At 38.1% G+C, this 24,191-nt stretch overlaps 1 protein-coding gene across 6 annotated transcripts in view; it reads left to right on the plus strand.

Moving 5' to 3' along the window:
* The window catches only part of ZMYM4 (zinc finger MYM-type containing 4), a 182,538-nt gene that overhangs the window by 140,732 nt on the left and 17,615 nt on the right, over window positions 1-24,191 (plus strand). For 5 of the 6 annotated variants that reach the window (XM_066375822.1, XM_066375823.1, XM_066375827.1 and 2 more), the window contains 15 exons: window positions 62-274; window positions 1,518-1,668; window positions 2,624-2,739; window positions 3,151-3,426; window positions 3,600-3,750; window positions 4,815-4,987; window positions 6,143-6,293; window positions 6,855-6,995; window positions 7,325-7,362; window positions 8,377-8,521; window positions 12,092-12,210; window positions 13,980-14,151; window positions 16,386-16,439; window positions 16,835-17,014; window positions 18,423-18,517. In XM_066375822.1, the coding sequence (XP_066231919.1) occupies window positions 62-274; window positions 1,518-1,668; window positions 2,624-2,739; window positions 3,151-3,426; window positions 3,600-3,750; window positions 4,815-4,987; window positions 6,143-6,293; window positions 6,855-6,995; window positions 7,325-7,362; window positions 8,377-8,521; window positions 12,092-12,210; window positions 13,980-14,151; window positions 16,386-16,439; window positions 16,835-17,014; window positions 18,423-18,517 (2,175 nt within the window). The remainder of the gene's footprint in view (window positions 1-61; window positions 275-1,517; window positions 1,669-2,623; window positions 2,740-3,150; window positions 3,427-3,599; window positions 3,751-4,814; window positions 4,988-6,142; window positions 6,294-6,854; window positions 6,996-7,324; window positions 7,363-8,376; window positions 8,522-12,091; window positions 12,211-13,979; window positions 14,152-16,385; window positions 16,440-16,834; window positions 17,015-18,422; window positions 18,518-24,191) is intronic. The other variant, XM_066375825.1, reaches the window with a different exon arrangement.

The following is a 24,191-nucleotide window of genomic DNA, read 5'->3' on the forward strand; positions in this document are numbered from 1 at the left end:
AGCGATAAAGAGCAGCTTTTGATGGTTTCTGCTTGTTTGTATGTTATTTTTTAATTTCTAGATTCGACATGAAGTGAATTACCAAAATGTGGTGCATAAGCTTTGCAGTGATGCCTGCTTCTCTAAGTTTCGCTCTGCTAACAACCTCACCATGAACTGTTGTGAGAACTGTGGGGGTTACTGTTACAGTGGCTCTGGACAGTGCCACATGCTTCAGATAGAGGGACAGTCTAAGAAGTTTTGTAGTTCAACGTGTGTTACAGCATATAAACAGGTACATGACCATATTTAATTATGATTTTGTTAACTTCAGGGGCATCTAAATTTTTGATGGAAATTACTTACGAAAAAGTCACAAAAATATTAAGTTCTAATTATTAAGTTAATTAGTATTTTTACATGTAAATAGTTGAATGAATATCTGTTAAAAACTTTATAAAAAGAATTTTATAAGTAGTGTATACAGTGGTGAGCAAAGTAGGTTTACAGTTGTTTGTAAGTTGAGGTTTCTAGAGGGTAAATTGGATATCTTTTTTTTTTTTTAATTGGATATTTTGGATGACAAATGTCTAATGCAGTTTTGTACTCAATTTATTTTTTGTTAGTGAATTTTGATCAAAAAATAGATTTTAAAATTGAGAAACCCACAGTAATAGTAAGAACTTTTTACATTTAAAATTTTACATTGGCTTCCTGTTTCAATGCTTTTGCTGATCATTCTTTTTCTTAAAATAGTGAATTTTTCTACAGTCAACCTAATTTGTGAATTTAATGATGTTGATTGAGAAATTTATTTAAATTGTTCTTAAAACTTTGCAGTGATTCTAGAATTTTAAACATTTTACAGTGGTTCCATTTATTTCTGATTAATATACAAACTCATTTAAAAGGCTTAGCTTCTTTTAGGAGCAACTTGTTTTTGCTCTCATGGGAGAAACACCCAGTTGCTATCGCCATGTGTTTTATCTTTGTCCAAATGTTTTTTTGGTATTGTATGAAGTACAAAAAGTTACTTGGAGTCAGTCAATTGGAAGATGGTGCATATTCCACAGGAGAAGGAGCAATAGGTTGAAATGTCTTAATTTTAAATTATTTTATTACTTCATATTACAACACCTGTAAAATAAAGAACTTAAATTAGAAGTAAATCAAATCTTGGTTTGATTCCCAGACTTTCTATTTAAATAGAATTTTACTTTGGGGAAAGCAGTTAAACTCCTTGAATCCATTTACTTGCTTATAAATAGAGTATCATTCAGCCTATATCACTGAGGTGTTTTTAGGTTTGTATGAAGTAAGAATGAGAAAGCACCTAGTATGTATAGGACGTGACACATTATATAAAATAACACAAAACCTTAGGAATATGTTTGCACTGGGCCTCTTTATAAAGTTTGTTACTGAGTATTGTAACTCATAAAAGTTTGAAAGCAACAGTGTTTAGTATAAACATTTTAAAGAGTTAAGCTTTTACTTGTAATTTGGTAAAAATGAATGTTATTTTATTTTCTTAATAGAAATCAGCCAAAATCACACCATGTGCGCTTTGCAAATCATTGAGGTCTTCAGCAGAGATGATTGAAAACACCAATAGCTTGGGAAAGACAGAGCTTTTCTGTTCTGTTAATTGCTTATCTGCTTACAGAGTTAAAATGGTTACTTCTGCAGGTAATACTGGTTTTGTAAACTATATAAATATAATCATTAAAAAAATGGTTATTGCTTTGTTTTTAGAGTACAGATTTCTATCCAAATATGGTTGACTTTTAAGGCAAATTCAGAGTATTCAGATCTGTGTTGTAAAATATCACCTGATTGCTTATTTTATGTTTATTTGCTTGCTTATTAGTGCATTCATCCTTACCCAAAGAATTTCCTATGGCTTCTTTAATACATTTTCTTTATCCACACCTGATTTATTATAAGATTTACTAGTCTTAGATTTTCTGGGTAGACTGACAACTTTAAAAGAAATATTTTTATATTCTTTTTTTTTTTTTGACGACAGAGATAGAGGGACAGATAGGGACAGACAGAAGGGCAAGAGATGAGAAGCATCAATTCTTCATTGTGGCACCTTAGTTGTTCATTAATTACTTTATCAAATGTGCCTTGACTGGGGGGCTACAGCAGAGTGAGTGACCCCTTGCTCAAGCCAGCGATCTCGGGGTCTCAAACCTAGGTTCTCTGCATCGCGCAGTCCGATGCTCTATCCACTGTACCACCGCCTGATCAGGCTTAAAGAAATATTTTTAATGTTAAGTTACTGTATTTTTCACTGCATAAGATGCACCTAACCATAAGACACACCTATGGGTTTAAGGAGGAAAATAAGGAAAAAGTATTCTGAACCAAATGGTGTGTTAAAATATTTAATAAAATGCCGTATTTTTTGCTCTATAAGATGCATGGGTATTTTCCCCTCCACTTTGGGGGGGTGCGTCTTATGGAGCGAAAAATACGGTAGTTACTTTCTATATGTAATGTGATTTAGTTTCAGTTCCTACAACTAGACCTGTCCCTTGATTGTTCGTATCTTGTATAGTACTTATTTATCTTCTCATACATTTGTGTATATTTATATATATATATTACTCATTAGTTTTTATTTTGATTTGCTAAGGTGTACAAGTTCAGTGTAACAGTTGTAAAACTTCAGCAATCCCTCAGTATCACCTAGCCATGTCTGATGGAAGTATACGCAACTTCTGCAGCTACAGTTGTGTGGTAGCTTTCCAGGTACGGCTTCAGGGATCTTTGTCGTCTCCAGGTAGCCAGTCGCCTTCTATAGTAATGTGCAATTGTTAGCTGTTTGCTTATGCCTGGATCGCTATAATTTCTATTTCAGTCCTATGAAACTTGGGGTTTTTTTGGTTCATCCTATATTTGGGGCATGCCACATAACTGCCTTCTATAAAATTAAATGGTACTATTATCACCTTTATTATCTATGGGAAAAATACTATTTTTTAAGATTATCACTTAAATTATATTATTTTTTGGTTATAAATGACACTCCTTCCATTAAAGTTTAAGCTGTTCAAAGTTAGGGATTTTTGTTCACAAATGTATCTGAAGTGCCTGTAGCTGTGTTTGGTATACTTACAGTCAGTACTTTCGTGTTTGATCTTTTTTTTTTTCTCCCTCCAGAATTTATTTAACAAACCGACAGGCATGAATTCTTCAGTAGTGCCCTTGTCTCAGGGCCAAGTAATTGTAAGCATCCCTAGAGGTTCAACGGTGTCAGCAGGAGGAAGCAGCACTTCTGCTGTTTCTCCCACCTCCATCAATAGCTCTGCTGCAGCTGGTCTCCAGCGTCTTGCTGCTCAATCTCAACATGTTGGGTTTGCACGAAGTGTTATAAAACTTAAGTGTCAGCACTGTAACCGTCTTTTTGGTACAAAACCAGAACTTCTTGACTATAAGGTAAAGTATAGGATTATGATAAAGTGTTTGAGAATAAACTGGCCTATCTATAAAATTGTTTTGGGCTTTTTATCTCTCAAAATTACACTATTTATTCTGAGAGTAAGAAGGATAAAGATTTCCAAAATATAAAGCAAATGTTTAATTAGTATTCAATGATTATTTCTTTGCAGGGGAAAATGTTTCAGTTCTGTGGCAAGAATTGTTCTGATGAATATAAGAAAATAAACCACGTAATGGCAATGTGTGAATATTGTAAAATTGAGAAAATTGTAAAGGAAACTGTGAGATTCTCAGGTGCTGACAAGTCATTCTGTAGTGAAGGTAAAGACAGAAGGTTATCTTACTACTGAGTATGTTGGTTGTTTTGAAAGTACTTGGTGATTTAAGTTGTTACTATTTTATCTTCTGTGTATAATACACAAAACCTTTTTTGTTTGGTTTATGCTTGGTTCGACCTTTTCTGATCTAACCCTTCATATCATATAAATGTTAAAATGAAGGAAACGATCCTCAAAGTATATTGCAGAAGGTGACAGTAATGTGAAAAAACATTTAATGATATTAGGTTGACAGGGATTTTTTTTTAGTACTAGAGCTTCTAAAGGGAGCTTATTAAACTTAGAGCAACCTAAGATTCTTTTATTGTTTTGAACAGCCATTATGTTTCTGAATATAAGTAATCTGATTTTGCACATCAGTATGAGGTAGATTTTCTTCTTTATTTAAATGACTGTCTTATATGTTTAGCATGTTTTGTTTTATTCTAAAACTGCATAAGAACCTGACCTGTGGTGGTGCAGTGGATAGAGCATTGACCTGCAACACTGAGGTGTTCAAAATCCCAGACTTGCACTGGTCAAGGCACATACCACAATCAATCAGTGAACAATTTAATTGAAGCAACTGTGAGTTGATGCTTCTTGCTTTTTCTCTCTCTCTCTTCTTCTCCCTTCCTCCTTCTTTCTCTTTCCCTCCTTCTTCCTTCCTTTTTCTTTCTTCCTCCCTGTCTCCTTTTTTCTCCCTTCCTCCCTCACTCTCTAAAAATCAATAAATAAATCTTCAAAAAAAAGAACTGCACAAAATTAGCCTACTAGACTAGTGGATTTCAAACCTTTTGAACCCAACACAAAAAAGGAAATATATTTTACATTGTGATATCACATAACCAAATAAAACAAGTTTCATTAAACAAATAGACTTTTACTATATATGATATACTATGATATTTTGTAAGTGATAGTATCAGACCTCTATTGATCTCTTGATTGAATTGGTGAGCACTCAGGTTTGGTGAGGAAACTTTGTTGTAGGATATTTAATTAAAGATGAAGATACTTAATATTTCTGCCTGATGTTAATTTTATCTTTTCTGGTTCTATTTTTAGGTTGCAAATTGCTTTATAAACATGACTTGGCAAAACTTTGGGGAAGTCACTGTAAAATGTGCAGTTATTGTTTACAGACATCTCCCAAATTAGTAAAGAATAATTTGGGGGGGAAGATGGAAGAGTTCTGTTGTGAAGAATGCATGTCCAAATATACAGTTCTGTTCTATCAGGTAAATGTAATTCATGTCTGTGGGTTTTTAAGTTAGGGCATAAATTATTCCCTTTTTAAATTCTTTATTGAAGTATGAAGGACAATTTAATTATTTAAACTTTTAAGATTAAATGTATTATATTCTCTTCCAGGATTAAAATGAGATTTTGGAAGACTTTTATGTCCTTGAAATTATATATTTTTTTGTTTTTAAGTTTCTTGGAGAAGACATAACAATCTTAAGACTTTAAAATAAGGCCCTAACCAAGTAGCTCAGTTGGTTGGTGCATCATCTTGATATTCTAAGGTCGTGGGTGTGATCCCTGGTCAGGGCACACACAGGAATCACCCAATGAATACATGAATGGGTGAAGCAACAGATCAGTGTTTCTCTCTCCTTCCCTTCCCCTCTCTCTAAAGTCAATAAATAATTTTTTTAAAAGACATTAAAATATTTAAGATTATAATTCTGTTTGTTTATTAGCTAAAATGAATTTATCTTGGCCCTGGCCAGTTGGCTCAGTGGTAGAGCGTCGGCCTGGCATGCAGAAGTCCCAGGTTCGATTCCCGGCCAGGGCACACAGGAGAAGCGCCCAACTGCTTCTCCACCCCTCCCCCTCTCCTTCCTCTCTGTCTCTCTCTTCCCCTCCCGCAGCGAGGCTCCATTGGAGCGGGGATGGCCCGGGCGCTGGGGATGGCTCCTTGGCCTCTGCCCCAGGTGCTAGAGTGGCTCTGGTCGCAACACAGTGATGCCCCGGAGGGGCAGAGCATCGCCCTCTGGTGGGCAGAGCGTCGCCCCCTGGTGGGCGTGCCGGGTGGATCCCGGTGGGGCGCATGCGGGAGTCTGTCTGACTGTCTCTCCCCGTTTCCAGCTTCGGAAAAATATAAGACAAAAAAAAAAAAGAAAGAATTTATCTTCTGAAATCTTTGAGGAAAATGGGTCTTATTTCATTATTTTTATTATTGTTTATTGGCATTTCTATAATATGACTTTAATTTTTAGTATAAAATCATTGATAGATAAGTATTTATCATTTTAGGATACTTAATTTTCATTTTTGTGACTTATTTTCTAAGTTAATTTTTTTACTTGTAATATGTATCCTTATTATATTCTATCAGACCACAGATAATTTGTTTCTTACTCCTTTACTATCTTCTGTTTCTTTTACAGATGGCCAAATGTGATGGTTGTAAGCGACAGGGTAAACTCTGCGAGTCTTTGAAATGGCGAGGAGAAATGAAACATTTTTGTAACCTGCTTTGTATTTTGATGTTCTGTAATCAGCAAAGTATGTGTGACCCACCTTCACAAAATAATGCAGGTAAAATTAAATTTAAGTCAAAATTTAGTCTTTGGTTAGTGTGGTGGACTAACTATGTACTTATACAGATTGGGAACATTAAAATAATTGCCAGTAATGTCATGAAACAAATTTCATTCTATTGCTGTGACATTAACATTTAAGTCCCTTTTTTGTTTAACCACCTGAGTTTTGTTTTGGATTTTTTTTACTTTTCTCTGAGCATATTGAATTAAATAAACTCTTTAAGGACTTTATGGGAAAGAACGGCAATTAATGTGTTGTAATTGGATATATACACCTTGACTCCCTTACAAAAGGATTTGACACTGTAAAAAGGATGTACAGTTTAAGTCTCATGACCTCCTAAATATATTCTCTGCATAGTACTGCAAGATAAAGTACACAGAATACTTTTAATTTTCACTAAATTAAAAAAAACCAACTCAGACCTGAAGTGACTCTGCTTCAACAGAATTTACTTAAACTTAGAAGCATTGTTTAACCTCCTTGAGATGGTGGCTTTTATGTATGTGCATATAAATTACAAGAGGTTTTAAAATTTTTGTTTATTTTAATCAGCAAGTATTTCCATGGTGTCAGCTGCTTCAGCAGGGCCCCCATCGCTAAGAAAAGATTCAACTCCAGTTATAGCAAATGTAGTCTCATTAGCAAGTGCTCCTGCTGCTCAGCCCACAGTGAATTCTAACAGCGTGTTACAAGGTATGACTTCATTTGAAAGCATTTATCGAACCTTTTTGAGGTCAATCTAGTAGTTTTCTATATATTTTTTTTACCATCAATCATTTTCTTACATTTGATGCATCCATGTTAAGAGTGGTGGCTCACTGTGGGCTGCTAGGGCATTAGTGTTTTCATAATTCCCATGTCTTTTTTCATCATACTATACTTTAAATGCTAGTCTTTTCTTGAAATAAACTAAGATAATACATGTTTTTAATATGAGAGACTTTAGGTTTATTGCCCAATAATCAGCTTTTAATTTATGCTAATTGTATAAGATCCTAAATATATTTTTTAATTTATATCAGGTGCAGTTCCAACAGTAACAGCAAAAATCATTGGGGATGTAAGTTTTATTTTTATTGGTATTACCACTGGTTTTCCATTTTTATGTCATGTGAATATATCTGAGCTACTTTCTTCTTTATTATATAAATAAATTTCATGGCCTCATTTATCTTTGTTCAGGATCAGCATTTTCTAGTTGCTTAATTAATTTTATATACTTTAATTTTTTTTGAATGCTTGCTATCTACGTAGTTACTGAAGTTTTTTTTTAATTGTAGATTTAGTTGTACAGAATTCAAGCATAAAAGGTATTTTTTTATTGTCTATTAGAGTGACATTGGTTTATAAAATTATTTACCACCCTAACTCAAATCTCCCTCCATTACCATCTATTACTCCTCTACCCTCCTCCACTCAGGCGCATACAAGTTTTTGAGGCATTTGTAATATAGTCAGATTGTAAGTGTGATAATTTATAAAATGTAGTTTGTTTTCTACCCAGTACAGATTATGCTGTAGATAAGCATTCCTCTTTTTCACCCAATTTTTATTTATTTATTTATTTTGCTTTTTCTCTTAAAATAAGAAAAAATACATAATGAGAATAACTTCTGACTAACACAATGGCATTTCTAAAGTGTTTCCAGGTCTCTGGGATAACATTTGTATGATCTTTTTTTCAAGTCACTGAATTGATTATAACTGATTGTTATTTCTAGTTTTCTTGAAACTAATGCATCTAAAACTTAGTCAGGAAGAAACAGTTCTCATTCTAAACTTGGCCAACTTTGTTCTTTATCACCAATGACTTAAAATAGAAATAGTATTTTTTTTGGTAAACAGAAATGGTAATTAGATATATTTCTAATTGATATCTTATCAAAATATTGCAATTTCAAGAATACTGTATCCCTTAAATATTTAATTGAATATTTATGTTCTGTGTCTTCCGTGTAATTTCAATATAATATTTCTTTAAAATATAATTTCTATAACTAATGATAAGCTTTTGAAAATGTTTTTGGTTTCTTTGATTTATTTTTAATTTCTTTTGATTTTTGTTTTTAACTAGGCAAGTACACAAACAGATGCTCTGAAACTGCCACCTTCCCAGCCTCCAAGAATTTTGAAGAATAAAGCTTTATTGTGCAAACCCATCACACAGACTAAAGCCACCTCCTGCAAACCACATACCCAAAACAAAGAATGCCAGACAGGTATGTTTCTTGCACTTTCTTCTTTTAATTTTCTAGGGGAAAGGAATGTGGGATCTGCCTATATTAATTGTGTATTGTTTCCTGGGTAATGTGCTTGGTTGCTTATATACATTATAAGTTAGATATTTTCACCATCTGAGATTTAACAAGTTATGGCAAAGAGTGGGTAGTTAATTGATCATACCATACTATGAACACTTCATTTAATTTCCTTATTAATGATAGTGTAATATGGACTAAGTATAGACTTTGGAAGTATATGGACAGGGTCTTAATTAAGAGGAACTGTTCTTTTACCCTTAGGTTTGAAGTTTTTGATTGTTTTAAATAGAGTCAATTTCTTTGTGGAAAGCTTCAGGGCTTTTTTTTTTTACGAATTTACTCTCCCCCAGGCATAATCTCTGAGCCACTTCTCTGAGTGCTGGGTGGGGTGCTAGCCTCTGATCTTCTCAGCTGCATCTTCTGACATGGAATCTCTGTTGTACAAGTGAGGGGTGAGAGTGATTTGGACCCCACCATTCTTAGCCTGCCATTTCTGTAGTAGGGCTTTTTTTTTTTTTTTTTTTGTATTTTCCTGAAGCCAGAAACAGGGAGAGACAGTCAGACAGACTCCCGCATGCACCCGACCGGGATCCACCCGGCACACTCACCAGGGGGTGACGCTCTGCCCATCCGGGGCGTCGCTCTGCCGCGACCAGAGCCACTCTAGCGCCTGGGGCAGAGGCCAAGGAGCCATCCCCAGCGCCCGGGCCATCTTTGCTCCAATGGAGCCTCGGCTGCAGGAGGGGAAGAGAGAGACAGAGAGGAAGGAGGGGGGGAATCGAACCCGGGACTTCTGCACGCCAGGCCGACGCTCTACCACTGAGCCAACCAGCCAGGGCTGTAGTAGGGCTTTGATCCTGTGGGAGGGAGCTGGTAGAGGAAGGGAGCCCTAGCCTGTTGTCCGCACTGACCAGTGAACTTGTAGTTGGAGGGGTTGGTGACCAGCCCCTCCTGGTGAGATACTTTAATCTTTGATTGGGAACTGACAGGAGAGAAGCCAGTGTAGCTTGTCACTTGAACTGCTGAGCTGGGGATATGAAGCAGGTGGTGAGTCAACTGTCATAGACTCCCATTGTTCTTACTGCAGTTTAGTAGCTTTTCCTGAATCACTGTTTTTTCATTTGCTGTCCGTAGGGCTAAGGACAATTTCCAAATAATATAAATGGTTGTTTTTAAGTTTTCACCAGCTTTGCTTATTTCTCTAGAGAATGGGTTTGTGGAACTCCTCTTGCTGCCAAATACAAGCCCCAGAATTTTTAAACTAGAAAGGAATCCTAGATTCCTAGATGTGGAAGGTTATCCTATAGGCCAGTGTTTCTCAAACATTAATATACCTATGAATTACTTGGGGATTTTATTATGTAGATTCAGATTCAGTAGGTTCTAAGGCTTTACATTTCTCACAAGCTCCTGGGTAATGTCAGTGCTACTTGTCCGTACCACTTGGATGGCAAGGCTGTAAGTGACTTATTCTCTATTTGTATTGTATCAAGTGACTTATTTTGTTTCATGTTGTTTGATTATCAGACATCTCTATTCTGGTAACTTTTTTTTTTTTTTTGTATTTTTCTGAAGCTAGAAACGGGGAGAGACAGTCAGACAGACTCCCGCATGCGCCCGACCGGGATCCACCCAGCACGCCCACCAGGGGCGATGCTCTGCCCACCAGGGGGCGATGCTCTGCCCCTCTGGGGCGTCGCTCTGCCGCAACCAGAGCCACTCTAGCACCTGGGGCAGAGGCCAAGGAGCCATCCCCAGCGCCTGGGCCATCTTTGCTCCAGTGGAGCCTTGGCTGCGGGAGGGGAAGAGAGAGACAGAGAGGAAGGAGGGGGGGGGGATGGAGAAGCAAATGGGCGCTTCTCCTATGTGCCCTGGCCGGGAATTGAACCCTGGTCCCCCGCACACCAGGCCGACGCTCGACCGCTGAGCCAACCTGCCAGGGCTCTGGTAACTTTTTTTTACATCCACTGTAGTATGATAAAATTGATACTGTATTATTTCCTACCTCTAACCCTAGTCATACTGTCAGCTTTTTACTTTTTGTGACTAGCATTACCTTTCTCCTACATTAATAATTTTAGAGCTCTCTAGGACTATCTAGCACTATGTTTTTCTGACACATAGGACTCTGTAGATACTTGTTAAGTAATGGAGTGAATCCTATCCTTCCCACTTTTTCTTGACTTATATTTAAGTTAGTTTCTATGTTCTATCTTTTTTAACACCTTAGCGTGTCAGCTATACATATTCTTTTTTGTGTAGGTATCATAATCACCCTATTCTAGGCCCTCTTCATAATTAGCTCTACATATTGTAATTACCTCCTACTTTTGTACTTTATATACTTTTTGTTTTGACAGAGACAGAGAGAATCAGAGAGGGGGACAGGACAGATAGGGACAGAAAGACAGGAAGGGAGAGAGATGAGAAGCATCAATTATTCGTTGTGGCACCTTAGTTGCTTTCTCATATGTGCCTTGACCGGGGGGAGGGGGTCTACAGCAGAGTGAGTGACTCCTTGCTCAAGCCATTGACCTTGGGCTCAAGCCAGCGACCTTTGGGCCATGTCTATGATTCTATGCTCAAGCCAGTGACCCTTGCTCAAGCTGGATGAGCCTGCACTCAAGCTGCGACCTCGGGGTTTTGAACATGGGTCCTCCACTCCCTAGTCTGATGATGCTCTATCCACTGCACCACCAGCTGGTCAGGTGCACTTTATATGGTTTTATTCTGTGCTAGGATGGCAGCCAAATTAACCTTTTTAAATACTATTTACATCACATTACTCTGTTAAAGGATCTGTAGTAGCTCCCCACTATCTACTAGAAATGTTTTAGCTTCACAAAAATGGCCCTTCTACCTGTTCTGTCTGCTCTTTAACATAACCTACTTCTTCATGTTAACAGCTTTCCATACCCCTCATCTAAGATCACTGTTCCAGTTCTTTCCTTCATTCGTCCAGATTATATCTTTTATCATTTTTATTCTCATATCAATAATCATTGTGTTGCCCACTTTTTTTTTTAGCAGAGACAGAGAGAGAGTCAGAGAGAGGGATAGACAGGGACAGACAGACAGGAATGCAGAGAGATGAGAAGCACCAATCATTAGTTTTTCGTTGTACTTTGCGACACCTTAGTTGTTCATTGATTGCTTTCTCAAATGTGCCTTGACCATGGGCCTTCAGCAGACCGAGTAACCCCTTGCTCGAGCCAGCGACCTTGGGTCCAAGCCGGTGAGCCTTTGCTCAAACCAGATGAACCCACACTCAAGCTGGAGACCTCGGGGTCTCGAACCTGGGTCCTTCCGCATCCCAGTCTGACGCTCTATCCACTGCGCCACTGCCTGGTTAGGCTTGCCCACTTTTTTGTTAGTGCTGTAGCCAAACCTTTCTTTGCTGCTTCAGTTACTTCTCTTTTTTAATGTAATAGATTACAACTTTTTGAACTATAAATCTCTGTATGCTTTTTAAAAAATGTTTTTTATTAAAATATTGTTTCTAACTCTGTTTTGTGATTTTGTCATTAGACGACACGCTCAGCCTGCCCCAGATCGTAGTGGTGCCGGTTCCTGTACCAGTGTTTGTGCCCATACCTCTTCACCTGTTTACTCAGTATACACCAGTCCCGTTTGGACTTCCAGTTCCAGTGAGTAATCATGTAGAGGCAGATAAATTTAGTACACAAGAGTCCTGAAGTAAAATTTTACACTTTCATGAAAAACTTTTTCTTTTTTTTTTTTTTTTAAGAGAGAGTTGCGTGACTTTAGTTGTTAGTTGTTCATTGATTGCTTTCTCACATGTGCCTTGACTGAGGGGCTCCAGCTGTGCCAGTGACCCTTTGCTTAAGCCAGCAGCCTAGGGCTCAAGCCAGCAACCTTGAGCTTCAAGCCATCGAACACTGGGCTCAATCCAGCGACCTCAGGATCGTGTTGATGATCCCAGGCTCAAGCTGGTGACTTCAGGGTTTCGAACCTGAGTACTCAGTAGTGTCCTAGGTTAACACTTCATCTACTGCGCCACCACTGGTCAGGAGAAAAACTTTTTACTTGTTGGTAAAATACATCTGACTCTGGTTGGCTATTATCATATTATTATATTACTTAATATGGTGTTTATAAAGAACTGCTTCTGTTTGTACCCTGTATTCTGAGAGAAGGCTATGATGTGACTTTTTTTTTTTTTTTGTATTTTTCTGAAGTTGGAAATGGGGAGGCAGTCAGACAGACTCCCGCATGTGCCTGACCGGGATCCACCCGGCACGCCCACCGGGGAGCAATGCTCTGCCCATCTGGGGCATCGCTCTATTGCATCCAGAGCCATTCTAGCACCTGAGGCAGAGGCCATAGAGCCATCCTCAGCGCCTGGGCCAGCTTTGCTCCAGTAGAGCCTCGGTTGCGGGAAGGGAAGAGAGAGACAGAGAGGAAGGAGAGAGGGAGGGGTGGAGAAGCAGATGGGCGCTTCTCCTGTGTGCCCTGGCCGGGAATCGAACCTGAGACTCCTGCACGCCAGGCCGACGCTCTACCACTGAGCCAACCGGCCAGGGCCATGACTTTTTTTAATAACATTTCATACATAGTAAGATCACTCATTTAGAAAAGATCAGAAACGTGTGTGTGTGTTAGAACACTAGGTTCCAGAAAGGTAAAAAGGTGAATACCGTGATTTACATTAGTGGTTTTCACCTTTTTTATACTTGGAGAGCAGTGAAAATAGTCAAGACCGCTAGGGCAGAAGTCACCCTTGAGCAAAGCAAATTTGACTAAGATCATTGGGTCTGTAATACTTATACAACATGAGGGTTCTTAACTTTTTCACAGACCAGCAGTTGAAAAACACTGATATACATGATTCTTTTTTATTGAAGAAAAATGTATAGGGTTTTTTTTTTCCAAATATATTTTTTCTCAGTACAGAAGTCTTAACGAAAACATTGTGTAAAAATGTCAAGCAAGGAAGGAATATAATCAAAAGGAGAACAAAGGAGCGTCAAATAAGTATCGTTTAGGGGAATTCAGAGATACATTTTGTTCAGTTTGCAGAAAAGCTCTTACGAATCTTTATTTAAACAGCTGTCTTCTTATAAAAACAAACTAGTATGACTTTTATTTTTTAAAACTTTTTATTGATTTTTAGGAAGAGAAACACTGATTTTCTTGTTGTTGTTGATGTTTGACTTAGTTATGTATTCATTGGTTGTTGATTATGCCCTGCCAGAGATTGAACCTGTAACTTTGGCATTTTGGAATGATGCTCTAACCAACTGAGTTATCTGTCCAAGGCCTAGCAAGACTATTAATTATTAGCAATAGAAATATCTTGGATTTATTTATCATTCAGTACTTAAATAGTCTCACAAATAATACTTTTGATGATGAATCTCCCATGAGACTCCTCAGTCCGTCCTTTGTCTTCCAGATTCCTGTCCCAATGCTTGTTCCATCCTCAGAGGATAACGAAGATAAAGCCACCGAGAGTATTGAAGACATTAAGGAAAAGCTTTCTTCACATCCATTTGAAGCTGATCTCCTTGAGATGGCAGAGATGATTGCAGAAGATGAAGAGAAGGAGAAGACTCTATCCCAGGGAGGTTGGTATAAATTTAAAAGTAAAGAAAGAAAAAACACCCCTACAAATTTTCAGGTAACTCAAGTAATTTTAAGTATCGGGCAGTCAGGGTGTTTCTAAACACTTTATTGTGTTTAAAATACCAAGTCTATGGGTTTGTTAAACTTGTTGATATCTCTGATAGCTCTGTCTTTTTAATGAAGGAAACTAATAAGCACTGATATTTAATATAGTTTTTAATGTTAATGATTTCAGAAAAACCTATAAATCCAAGTTTCATGATCATTTTTAAATTTTATTTCTTTATTCAAAGCTGTGATCCCCAGGTGAGAATTCCTGTTGTGTAATAACCAGCATGTTTTTTAAAAGATGGAAAACTATTTGGTATAAAGTAACCTATAGATAAATCCCATTCTATGAGTGTAGAATAATGATAACAACAGTAGTTAACACTTATTTGCTTATCATATTCTAGGCATTGTCCCAGATGCCTTGTGTGCATTGCCTATTTAATCATCACAACAACCCTATTAGGGGTTATAGTTTACTTTAGGTTCCTTATTTGGAAAATAGGATATACCGTATTCTTTGCCCAGGTTATGCAATCAGGAGGTGAGTGGGTCAGAAGTTGAATTGAGTCGGTCTGTCTGACTCCAAAGCAAATGATATATATTTATCAGAACTCAGCAATATATATTCCTGAAGTTTTCTAGCCTTAATTAGCAGCTTCTTGACTTTTGGTTATAAGAAAAGATATAAAGATAAGAAGAGATATTAAGATAAGAAGAGAGAGAAAATGGTGTTCAAGATAGTTGAAATACAACAATGAATTTTCACAAAGACCTTTTCACATATCACTGACAAGCCAAGAAGTTACTCTTTTCTGACAGTTTTTTCTTTTTTTCAGTGACAGTTTTAACAAAACTAAACACTGGGATTTGATTTTGCATAATAAATGCTAGATGATTTTTTGAGCACTGTAGCATTTGAAAAACTATTGTCAACTTTTCTGTTGTGTTGCCAGTAAGTTTTTACATTATATATAGTATATGTTTTGAGTGATGGGTAAAACACTTATTATTCCAGTGTTTCTAGTCTTATTTTGCTCTTTAGTATATAGTATCGTAATTCTGATCCATTTATATATGGATTGTAATATCTTAGAATATTGTTCCTATGCTTGACCGTCTAACTTTCTGATAATATATATGGTTTTTTTTCTGGGGAGAGGGGAGAGAGAGACATCAACTCATTCCACTTAGTTGTGCCGTTGATTGCTTCTCATATGTGCCCTGATCGGGGCTTGAACTGGCACTGTTGGGATCAAGCCCTAACCAGAGCTTTAGCTGGCGACCCCTGTGCTGTGGGATGACACTCCTAACCACTGTACCACCGAAGGCCTAACTTTCTGATACTATATTTAGTTTATAAGTTCAAACAATTGCTGATGATAAATCTCATTTTAAATAGGCCTCTACATTCACATTAATAGTGAATGTTTATCAAGTGCTTCTTTTGTACAAATACTGTGATTCTGCCTTACAACTGAGTCAGAAAAACTTTAAAAACTAAGCTTCAAGACAGATAGTTATAATCACTGTAGTATAAGTAAAATCAAATAGTTTAAAAACATATAGAAGGGAAAAATGAATTTCAGTTGAAAGAATCCAGCTAACTTGTATCTTTGATTTCAAGAAAAGAAGCAATTTTCCTAGTTTTTTAAAAAAGTTGTTTTAATAGCTTAAAACCTTAAGCTTCTTACTTTTAAAGTAGTTTATAATTTATGGAACTGTGTTCTGTTTAGTTCCATATGTAGAGTTGCTCGTGTAACTTACGTTCTAAGTCTGTTGGCTTTCCAACATAGTGCTAAAACATACTATATTTTATGAGGTAGAAAACAATTTAAAATATATTTGTCAGTCTAAATAAGTGTGTGTGTGTGTGTGTATCTATCATGGGAAAAACAATTTAAGGTAGCAAATGTGTGCAAAATTCAAAATAAAGATGTCTCTTGCCATGACTTTTTTTATACTGCTACCTAGAAATGTAACCACTGTTGTAAGTCATACTTTGTTTTAACTGTATTTACTGCTAATGCTTCCTTTATTAATGAAACATTCTTTCTGCATAAGAAGGCTATTTACTTACAATTCCCTTGTGAAATTCATGTATGTAGCACATTCATTTTATATCTGATGCAGCTTGCTTTGTGTATACATATAAATTGTTTTATTATGTGCTTTTTTTTTTCTTTAGGATCCCAAACTTCTGAACAGGAGCTCTTTCTAGACACCAAGATATTTGAAAAAGGTTTGTGATTGTTAAATATATTTAAGCTTAGAAGTACACACTGTCCTCTGTAAGTAATACAAACACATAAAGTATTAGCGTCCTTGGATTAAATATTTGCAACTTTAGCTATTTGTAGGGGCACTGGATGTTTATGATTGTGTGCTAATTTGTAATAAGAATAATAAAAGCTGCCTCAAGTATTGGTTTTAAGAATTAAGGTAATGCTTTAAAATGTATACCAAGGCTTTGATCCCAGGTCTGTAAGACTTGTAATAAACAGCTTACTTCATTCTTAAATGTACTTAGGCATTTGTCCAGCAGCCATATCTGTTTTTGTTTTTTAGGGGTTTCAGGAAGTTTTCTGGCCATGTCAAGGAGTCTCTCTTGTGTTGAGGCTGTGTTTTCTATTTCAGACCAAGGAAGCACATACAGTGGTGATCTTGAATCAGAGGCAGTGTCTACTCCACATAGCTGGGAGGAAGAGTTGAATCATTATGCCTTAAAGTCAAATGCTGTGCAAGAGGCGGATTCCGAATTGAAGCAGTTCTCAAAGGGGGAAACGGAACAGGATTTGGAAGCAGATTTCCCATCAGGTTTGTTTGGCATAACCTGTCCACTGGATGTCCTTCATTTTAGAAGATTGATACAACTCTCAGTTGACATTATGAAGCAGTTCTAATGTGTGATAATAAGGCAGTTCCTGGGCTACAAACAAGATGGTTTCTATAGGTTTGCTCTTGAGTTGAATTTGTATGTAAATTGGGACAGGTACATTTACCTATTAAATGCAATTTACTTTTTTTTTTTTTTTTTTGGTATTTTTCTGAAGCTGGAAACGGGGAGAGACAGTCAGACAGACTCCCGCATGCGCCCGACTGGGATCCACCCGGCATGCCCACCAGGGGCGCCGCTCTGCCCACCAGGGGGTGATGCTCTGCCCCTCTGGGGCATCGCTCTGCCCCAACCAGAGCCACTCTAGCGCCTGGGGCAGAGGCCAAGGAGCCATCCCCAGCGCCCGGGCCATCTTTGCTCCAATGGAGCCTTGGCTGCGGGAGGGGAAGAGAGAGACAGAGAGGAAGGAGGGGGGCGGGGTGGAGAAGCAAATGGGCGCTTCTCCTATGTGCCCTGGCCGGGAATCGAACCCTGGTCCCCTGCACGCCAGGCCGACGCTCTACCACTGAGCCAACCGGCCAAGGCTATTAAATGCAATTTAGACAGATGTTTGTCTTAGCAGCATTTCTTTTTATCTTTCTATGCATATAAATACTTAATTACGAAGGACTGTTACTTAGGGTACAAATGGTCACTGCTTTTGGAAGTGTTAATTTGTACCGTATTCTTTTTTTTTTTTTTTTTTTTGTATTTTTCTGAAGCTGGAAACGGGGAGAGACAGTCAGACAGACTCCCGCATGTGCCCGACCGGGATCCACCCGGCACGCCCACCAGGGGCACGCTCTGCCCACCAGGGGGCGATGCTCTGCCCCTCCGGGGCATCGCTCTGCCGAGACCAGAGCCACTCTAGTGCCTGGGGCAGAGGCCAAGGAGCCATCCCCAGCGCCCGGGCCATCTTTGCTCCGATGGAGCCTTGGCTGCGGGAGGGGAAGAGAGAGACAGAGAGGGGGGGGGGAATGGAGAAGCAAATGGGCGCTTCTCCTATGTGCCCTGGCCGGGAATCGAACCCGGGTCCCCCCGCACGCCAGGCCGACGCTCTACCGCTGAGCCAACTGGCCAGGGCCTGTACCATATTCTTATAAGTAGTTAATTGTTTTGTTGGTTTCTCTTAAGCTTTGCCATAGGAACCATAAAGGGGGTTTTCTTTATTTGTGAATGAACTCTTTAATTTAAATGCAATATCCTTTATTTCTCTTAATTATATTAAGTAAAATTCTTAGGTTATCAAAACAAAATAATAGAGTGATTATTATCTGGAATTTTCTTTCTCAATCTTAGTCTCTAAGTCTTTGAGTTATCTTACATTACGCTTTCTGCTGATTGTTATAGAATCCTTTGACCCATTGAATAAAGGGCAGGGAATCCAGGCACGTTCCCGAACAAGGCGGCGACACAGAGATGGCTTCCCCCAGCCCAGACGAAGAGTAAGTAGCAGCTTAATTTTTCTGTTCTTTTTTTCCCTTCATTCTGTGTTGATGAGTTCCTGCAATTAACAAAACTCTGTATATGCCAGAACCAGGGACTTCCATATACATTGTTTTACAATCTCATGGGGTTTTGTGTGTGTGAGCTTTTGTCTTTTTTTGTCTCCCTTCCCCTTCCCCTTCCCCTTTCCCTTCCCCTTTCCCTTCTCCTTCCCCTTCACCTTCCTACCCCTTCCCTTTCTCCTTCCTCCCCTTCCCCCTTCCTTTCTCCTTCCCTCTTTCCCTCTCTCCTTCTCTCTCCCTCCATCCCTCCCTCCTTTCCTCTTTAGATTTTATTGATTGATCTTTAGAGAGAGAGAGAGAAAGGAAGCGTCAACTAGTGTAGGTACTTCTCATATGTGCCTTGACCAGGCAAGGCCAAGGCCTTGAACCAGTGACCTCAGCATTCCAGGTCAACGTTTCATCTACCAGCACCACCACAGGTCAAGATATTTTTGTTTCTTAAAGTCAAGAATCATATCTTGTACTTTATATTGCTTTCAGCAGGGACCTTTTATTTTGTTTCTAAATTTAGGGTTTAGTTTTGTTTAAAAAGCTTTTTTTTTTATAAACCTCTGTTACAGATTTTTTTTATTTCATTTTTTTAGTGAGAGAGAAGGACTGACAGGGACAAACAGGAAGGGAGAGAGATAAGAAGAATCAACTCATAGTTGTGGCATCTTAGTTATTCATTGATTGCTTTCTCATATGTGCCTTGATCAGGGGGCTCCAGCCAAGCCAGCAACCATGTCTGTGATCCCACACTCAAGCCGGCAAACCCACACGCAAACCGGCAACCTCGGAGCTTCGAACCTGGGTCCTCAGTGTCCCGGGCCGATGATCTATCCACTGTGCCAATGCCTGGTCAGGCTGTTAAAAATTTTTTAAAGTCTAAGTTTAACTTTTTAAAAATATGATAATGAAGCTCACTAGTTTATATAATGTAGTGAAGTAGTTAAGTCCACAGGGATTGTTTTTTATATTGACATGGCTTTCCCATACCAAAATTAAAAGCCTTATTTCTCTTTAGTTTATTGAGTTTTAACTTAAAATTTTATAAAATCTAAATCTACCATTTGATGGGCTTTGAATGTGTTCAGTATTTACTACCATCACAATTACACTGCCCCAGAAGGTTCCTTTGTGACTTTTTGTAGTCAGTCGTCACCTCTCACTCCTGCTAACCACCAGTCTGCTTTGTAGATCTATGCAAATGGTGCTGCTTTGCCTTTTCTGAAATTTCATATAAATGGACCCATATCATTTATAGTCTTTGTTTGGCTTCCTTCATGTAGCAGAATGGTTTTGAGATCCATCTGTGTGTTTTTCATCTATCAGCAGTTCATTCCTTTTGATATCTGAGTAGTAGTTCATTGTATGGACAAACAACAACTGTAAGATAGAAATTTGGGTTGTTTCCAGTTTGTGGCTATTCTCAAAAAAGCTGCTGTGAACATTCTCCTAGAAATCCCTGTGTTAACATGTTTTCTTTTGAGGAAAAATATCTAGGAGTGGGATAGCTTGGTCTTATGGTATGTGCATTTTTAATTTTCCAAACTGTTTTCCAAAGCAGATGTACCATTTTTAATTTCCACTACCACATGTAAGTTCCATTTGCTTCATGACCTTGTCAACACTGGTATTGTTGGTTTTTAATTTTAGCGATTCTAAAATAAATAGTGAATGTATAAGTGGTATCTTGTGGTTATAATTTGCATTTTCCTAAATGACTAATGATGTTGGGCATCTTTTCATATGCCTGTTTGCCGTTTCTTTATCTTCTTTGGTAAAGTGTCTATTCAAAATTATTGAACATTTTTCAATTGGGTTGTCATCCTCTTACTAAGTTGGTAAGTGTTCTTTATTATGGATAGAATTCTTTTATCAAAGATTCTCCTTTCCCTATTGAATTAGATTGGCACCTTTGTTAAAAGTCAGTTGACTATATATGTGTCAGTCTATTTCTGAAACTGTTTTGTTCCATTGATTTATATAAATATATGTCTATTTTTATATCAGAACTGTCTTCGTTATTGTAGCTTTACAAAGAGTCTTGAAATCAGGGAGTGTTAAGTTCTCTAATTTTCTTTATCAAAATTGTTGTTTGCATTTTCATATAAATTTTAGAATCAGCTTGTAATTTTTACCAAAGGACCTGCTGATATTTTGTTTTAGGCTGCTCTGTATCACTAGGTCAATTTGCAGAGAATTGACATTTTAACAACTTTGAGCCATCCAATCCATGAAGGTTCTTTCTTCTTTAATTTCTCTCAGCAGTTTTTTATATGTTTTATTGTACAGGTCTTATATTATGTTAAATTTATTTAATAAGTAGTTAAACTGTTTTTGATCCTGTTGTGATGAAGGCTATTTTTAAATATTATTTTCAGCCCTGGCCAGTTAGTTCAGTGGATAGAGCTTTGGCCCAGTGTGGACATCCCAGTTCAATCCCCATCAGGGCACACATGAGAAGCAAAAATCTGCTTCTCTTTCCTCTCCCTGTTTTCCTTCTTTCTCTCTTCCCCTCTTGCAGCCAGTGGTTTGATTGGTTCAAACGTTGGCCTCAGGCGCTGAAGAAAGCTTGGTTGGTTTGAGCATCAGCCCGGGTGGGGGTTGCCGGGTAGATCCCGGTCGGGGTGCATGCAGGAGTCTGTTTCTGTATCTCTCCCCCCTACTTTAAAAAATTTTGTTTTCTAGTGTATCTTATTGGCATAAAGAAATGGAGATGATTTTTGCATAGTGATGTTATGCAGTGATTTTGTGCCACTAAAATTATTAGGATTTTTTGCTTAGACAATCAGATTATCTGAATAAAAACAGATAATCTCTGACTCACTCCCTGTCTCTGTAAAAAATAAAATTAAAAAGAAAAGAAAATTTTTTCTTAAAAAAATTTTTACTTTTTCTTTCTAAATTCAATACATTTCTTTCTTTTGCTTGTTTTGTTGTAGTAACTAGGCTCTTCAATACAATATTGAATATTATTGTTGAGAGCAGACCTTCATGCCAGTTTTCAGTCTTAGCTCAAGTGTTCAGTCTTGCAACATATTAAGTATGATATTACCTGTAGGCTTCTTATAGATGGTCTCAATCAGGTTGAAGAAGTTCTCTTTTACTGCTAATTTGCTGGAAGTTTTTAATCATAATGTGTAAAACTTTACCAGGTGGATCTCTTGCATCTATTAGCATGGTTATCTCTTTTTAAAAAAAATATATTAAATGGGTAAAAATGCATTAAAAAAAACAACTAACCTTGCAATCAACCCACCTTCCCACGTTTTTTTCCTTTTTTTTTTTTAGAGGAGGGGAAATAGACAGACTCCTGCATGCACCCTGACCAGGATCTACCTGGCAGCTCAGTCTGGGGCCAGTGCTCGAGTACCAAGCTATTTTTAGCATGTGAGGCTGACTCATTCAGACCAACCAAGTGTCAGCACCCAGGGTGATGCTCATACCATTTGAGCCACTGGCTACAGTTGGGAAAGAAGGAGAGAAAGGGGAGAGTAAGGAGAGAGAAGCAGATGGTTCCTTTTCTTGTTTGCCCTGACCAGTGATTGATCCTGGGACATTTATGCTGGGCTGACGCTCTATCCACTGAGCAAACCGGCCAGGGCCAAACCCTACTTTCTTATGATGTATTTATTCTTTTATATAGGGTGGGGCAAAAATAGGTTTGCAGTTGTTCGTACGGAAAATAATACCATAATTAATAATATAAGAGTAAACTGTTTTGTATACTCAAAACTGTAAACCTACTTTTGCCCTACCCTGTGTGTTGCTGAATTCAGTTTCCAAATATTTTGATATTGTTTTAAGTGTCTCTATTTGAGAGAGATATTGATCTTTAGTTTTCTTGTAATAACTTTTTGGCTTTGCTATCAGGGTAATCGTGTCATCATAAGGTGAGTTGCTGTTTCCTGGTCTCTTTCCTGAAGTAAAATTTATATAATTACTTTTAACTTTTAACTGTTGGGCAGAATTCAGAAGCAAAGCCTGGGTTTGGATTTTTATTTTTTTTGTAGAAACGTTTTAAGCTATTAATTTAATTTCTGTGGCTTTTTAGGTTTTATCTATTTCTTTGTAGAGCATGCTTTGTTAGTCTGTGTCTGTCACTTGATTTTAGGCAAAAGGCCAGCAAAAATGGTTTGTGTCATCTAATATGTTAAATCTTATCGCTAAAACAATGTTCACAATATTCTCTTACTTTTCCTTTTAATGTCTATAAGATTAAGTATTAGTAATTTGTGTTTTCTCTTTTATTTAATATTTCTAGCTAGATATTTATCAATTTTTGTATCTTTTAAAAGAACCCAATTTTGGTATTATTAATTTTTTAAAATTATTTTTTTGCTCTTATGTTTTTTTATGTTCTACATTTCCTTACTTTGAGTTTCAGAATGGCTTCTTTTTCTATTTTCTTAAGCTAGAAGCTTAGATTATTGACTTTAGACTCTTCATTTCTCATAAATCATTTTAATACTGTAACTGGCCCTGTAAGCAGTGCTTTAGCACTATCGCCAAAATTTTCTTTTCTTTTTAATTTTATTTTTTACAGAGACAAGGAGTGAGTCAGAGAGAGGGATAGACAGGGACAGACAGACAGGAACGGAGAGAGATGAGAAGCATCAATCATTAATTTTCCATTGCACATTGCAACACCTTAGTTGTTCATTGATTGCTTTCTTATATGTGCCTTGACCGCGGGCCTTCAGCAGACCGAGTAACCCCTTGCTGGAGCCAGCGACATTGGGTTCAAGCTGGTGGGCTTTTGCTCAAACCAGATGAGCCCCCACTCAAGCTGGCGACCTCGTGGTCTTGAACCTGGGTCTTCTGCATCCCAGTCCAACGCTCTATCCACTGCGCCACCGCCTGGTCAGACGAATCATTAGTTTTTCATTGCACGTTGCAACACCTTAGTTGTTCATTGATTGCTTTCTCATATGTGCCTTGACCGTGAGCCTTCAGCAGACCTAGTAGCCCCTTGCTGGAGCCAGCAACCTTGGGTTCAAGCTGGTGGGCTTTTGCTCAAACCAGATGAGCCCGCGCTCAAGCTGGCGACCTTGGGGTCTCGAACCTGGGTCCTCTGCATCCCAGTCCGACGCTCTATCCACTGCGCCACCGCCTTGTCAGGCAAAATTTTCTTTTCCTTTACTTTAAAAAAAAAATTTTTTTTTCTGAAGTGAGAAGCGAGGAGTCAGAGACAGACTCTTGCATATGCCTGACCAGTATCCATCCACCCCACATGTCCACTAGGGGGTGATGCTTTGCCCATCTGGGGCGTTGCTCTGTTGTAGCCGAAGCCATTCTAGCGCCTGAGGCGGAGGCCATGGAGCCATCCTCAGCACCTGGGCCAATTTTGCTGCAGCGGAACTTTGGCTGCAGGAGGGGAAGAGAGAGACAGAAAGGAGAGGGGGGGCTGGAGAAGCAGATGGGCACTTCTCCTGTGTGCCCTGGCCGGGAATCGAACCCAGGACTTCCAAACGCCGGGCCAGTGCTCTACCACTGAGCCAACTCACCAGGACCTAAAAATTTTCATCTTTTGCTTACATTTTTATTTAAGTTCAAAATATTTCCTAATTGCATGGGTATGCAACAGAACTAAATGACAAGATAACCTGGAAATGTTTTCTTCGAA

The sequence above is a fragment of the Saccopteryx leptura genome, chromosome 3, assembly GCF_036850995.1.
Source record: "Saccopteryx leptura isolate mSacLep1 chromosome 3, mSacLep1_pri_phased_curated, whole genome shotgun sequence".
Taxonomy (NCBI): domain Eukaryota; kingdom Metazoa; phylum Chordata; class Mammalia; order Chiroptera; family Emballonuridae; genus Saccopteryx; species Saccopteryx leptura.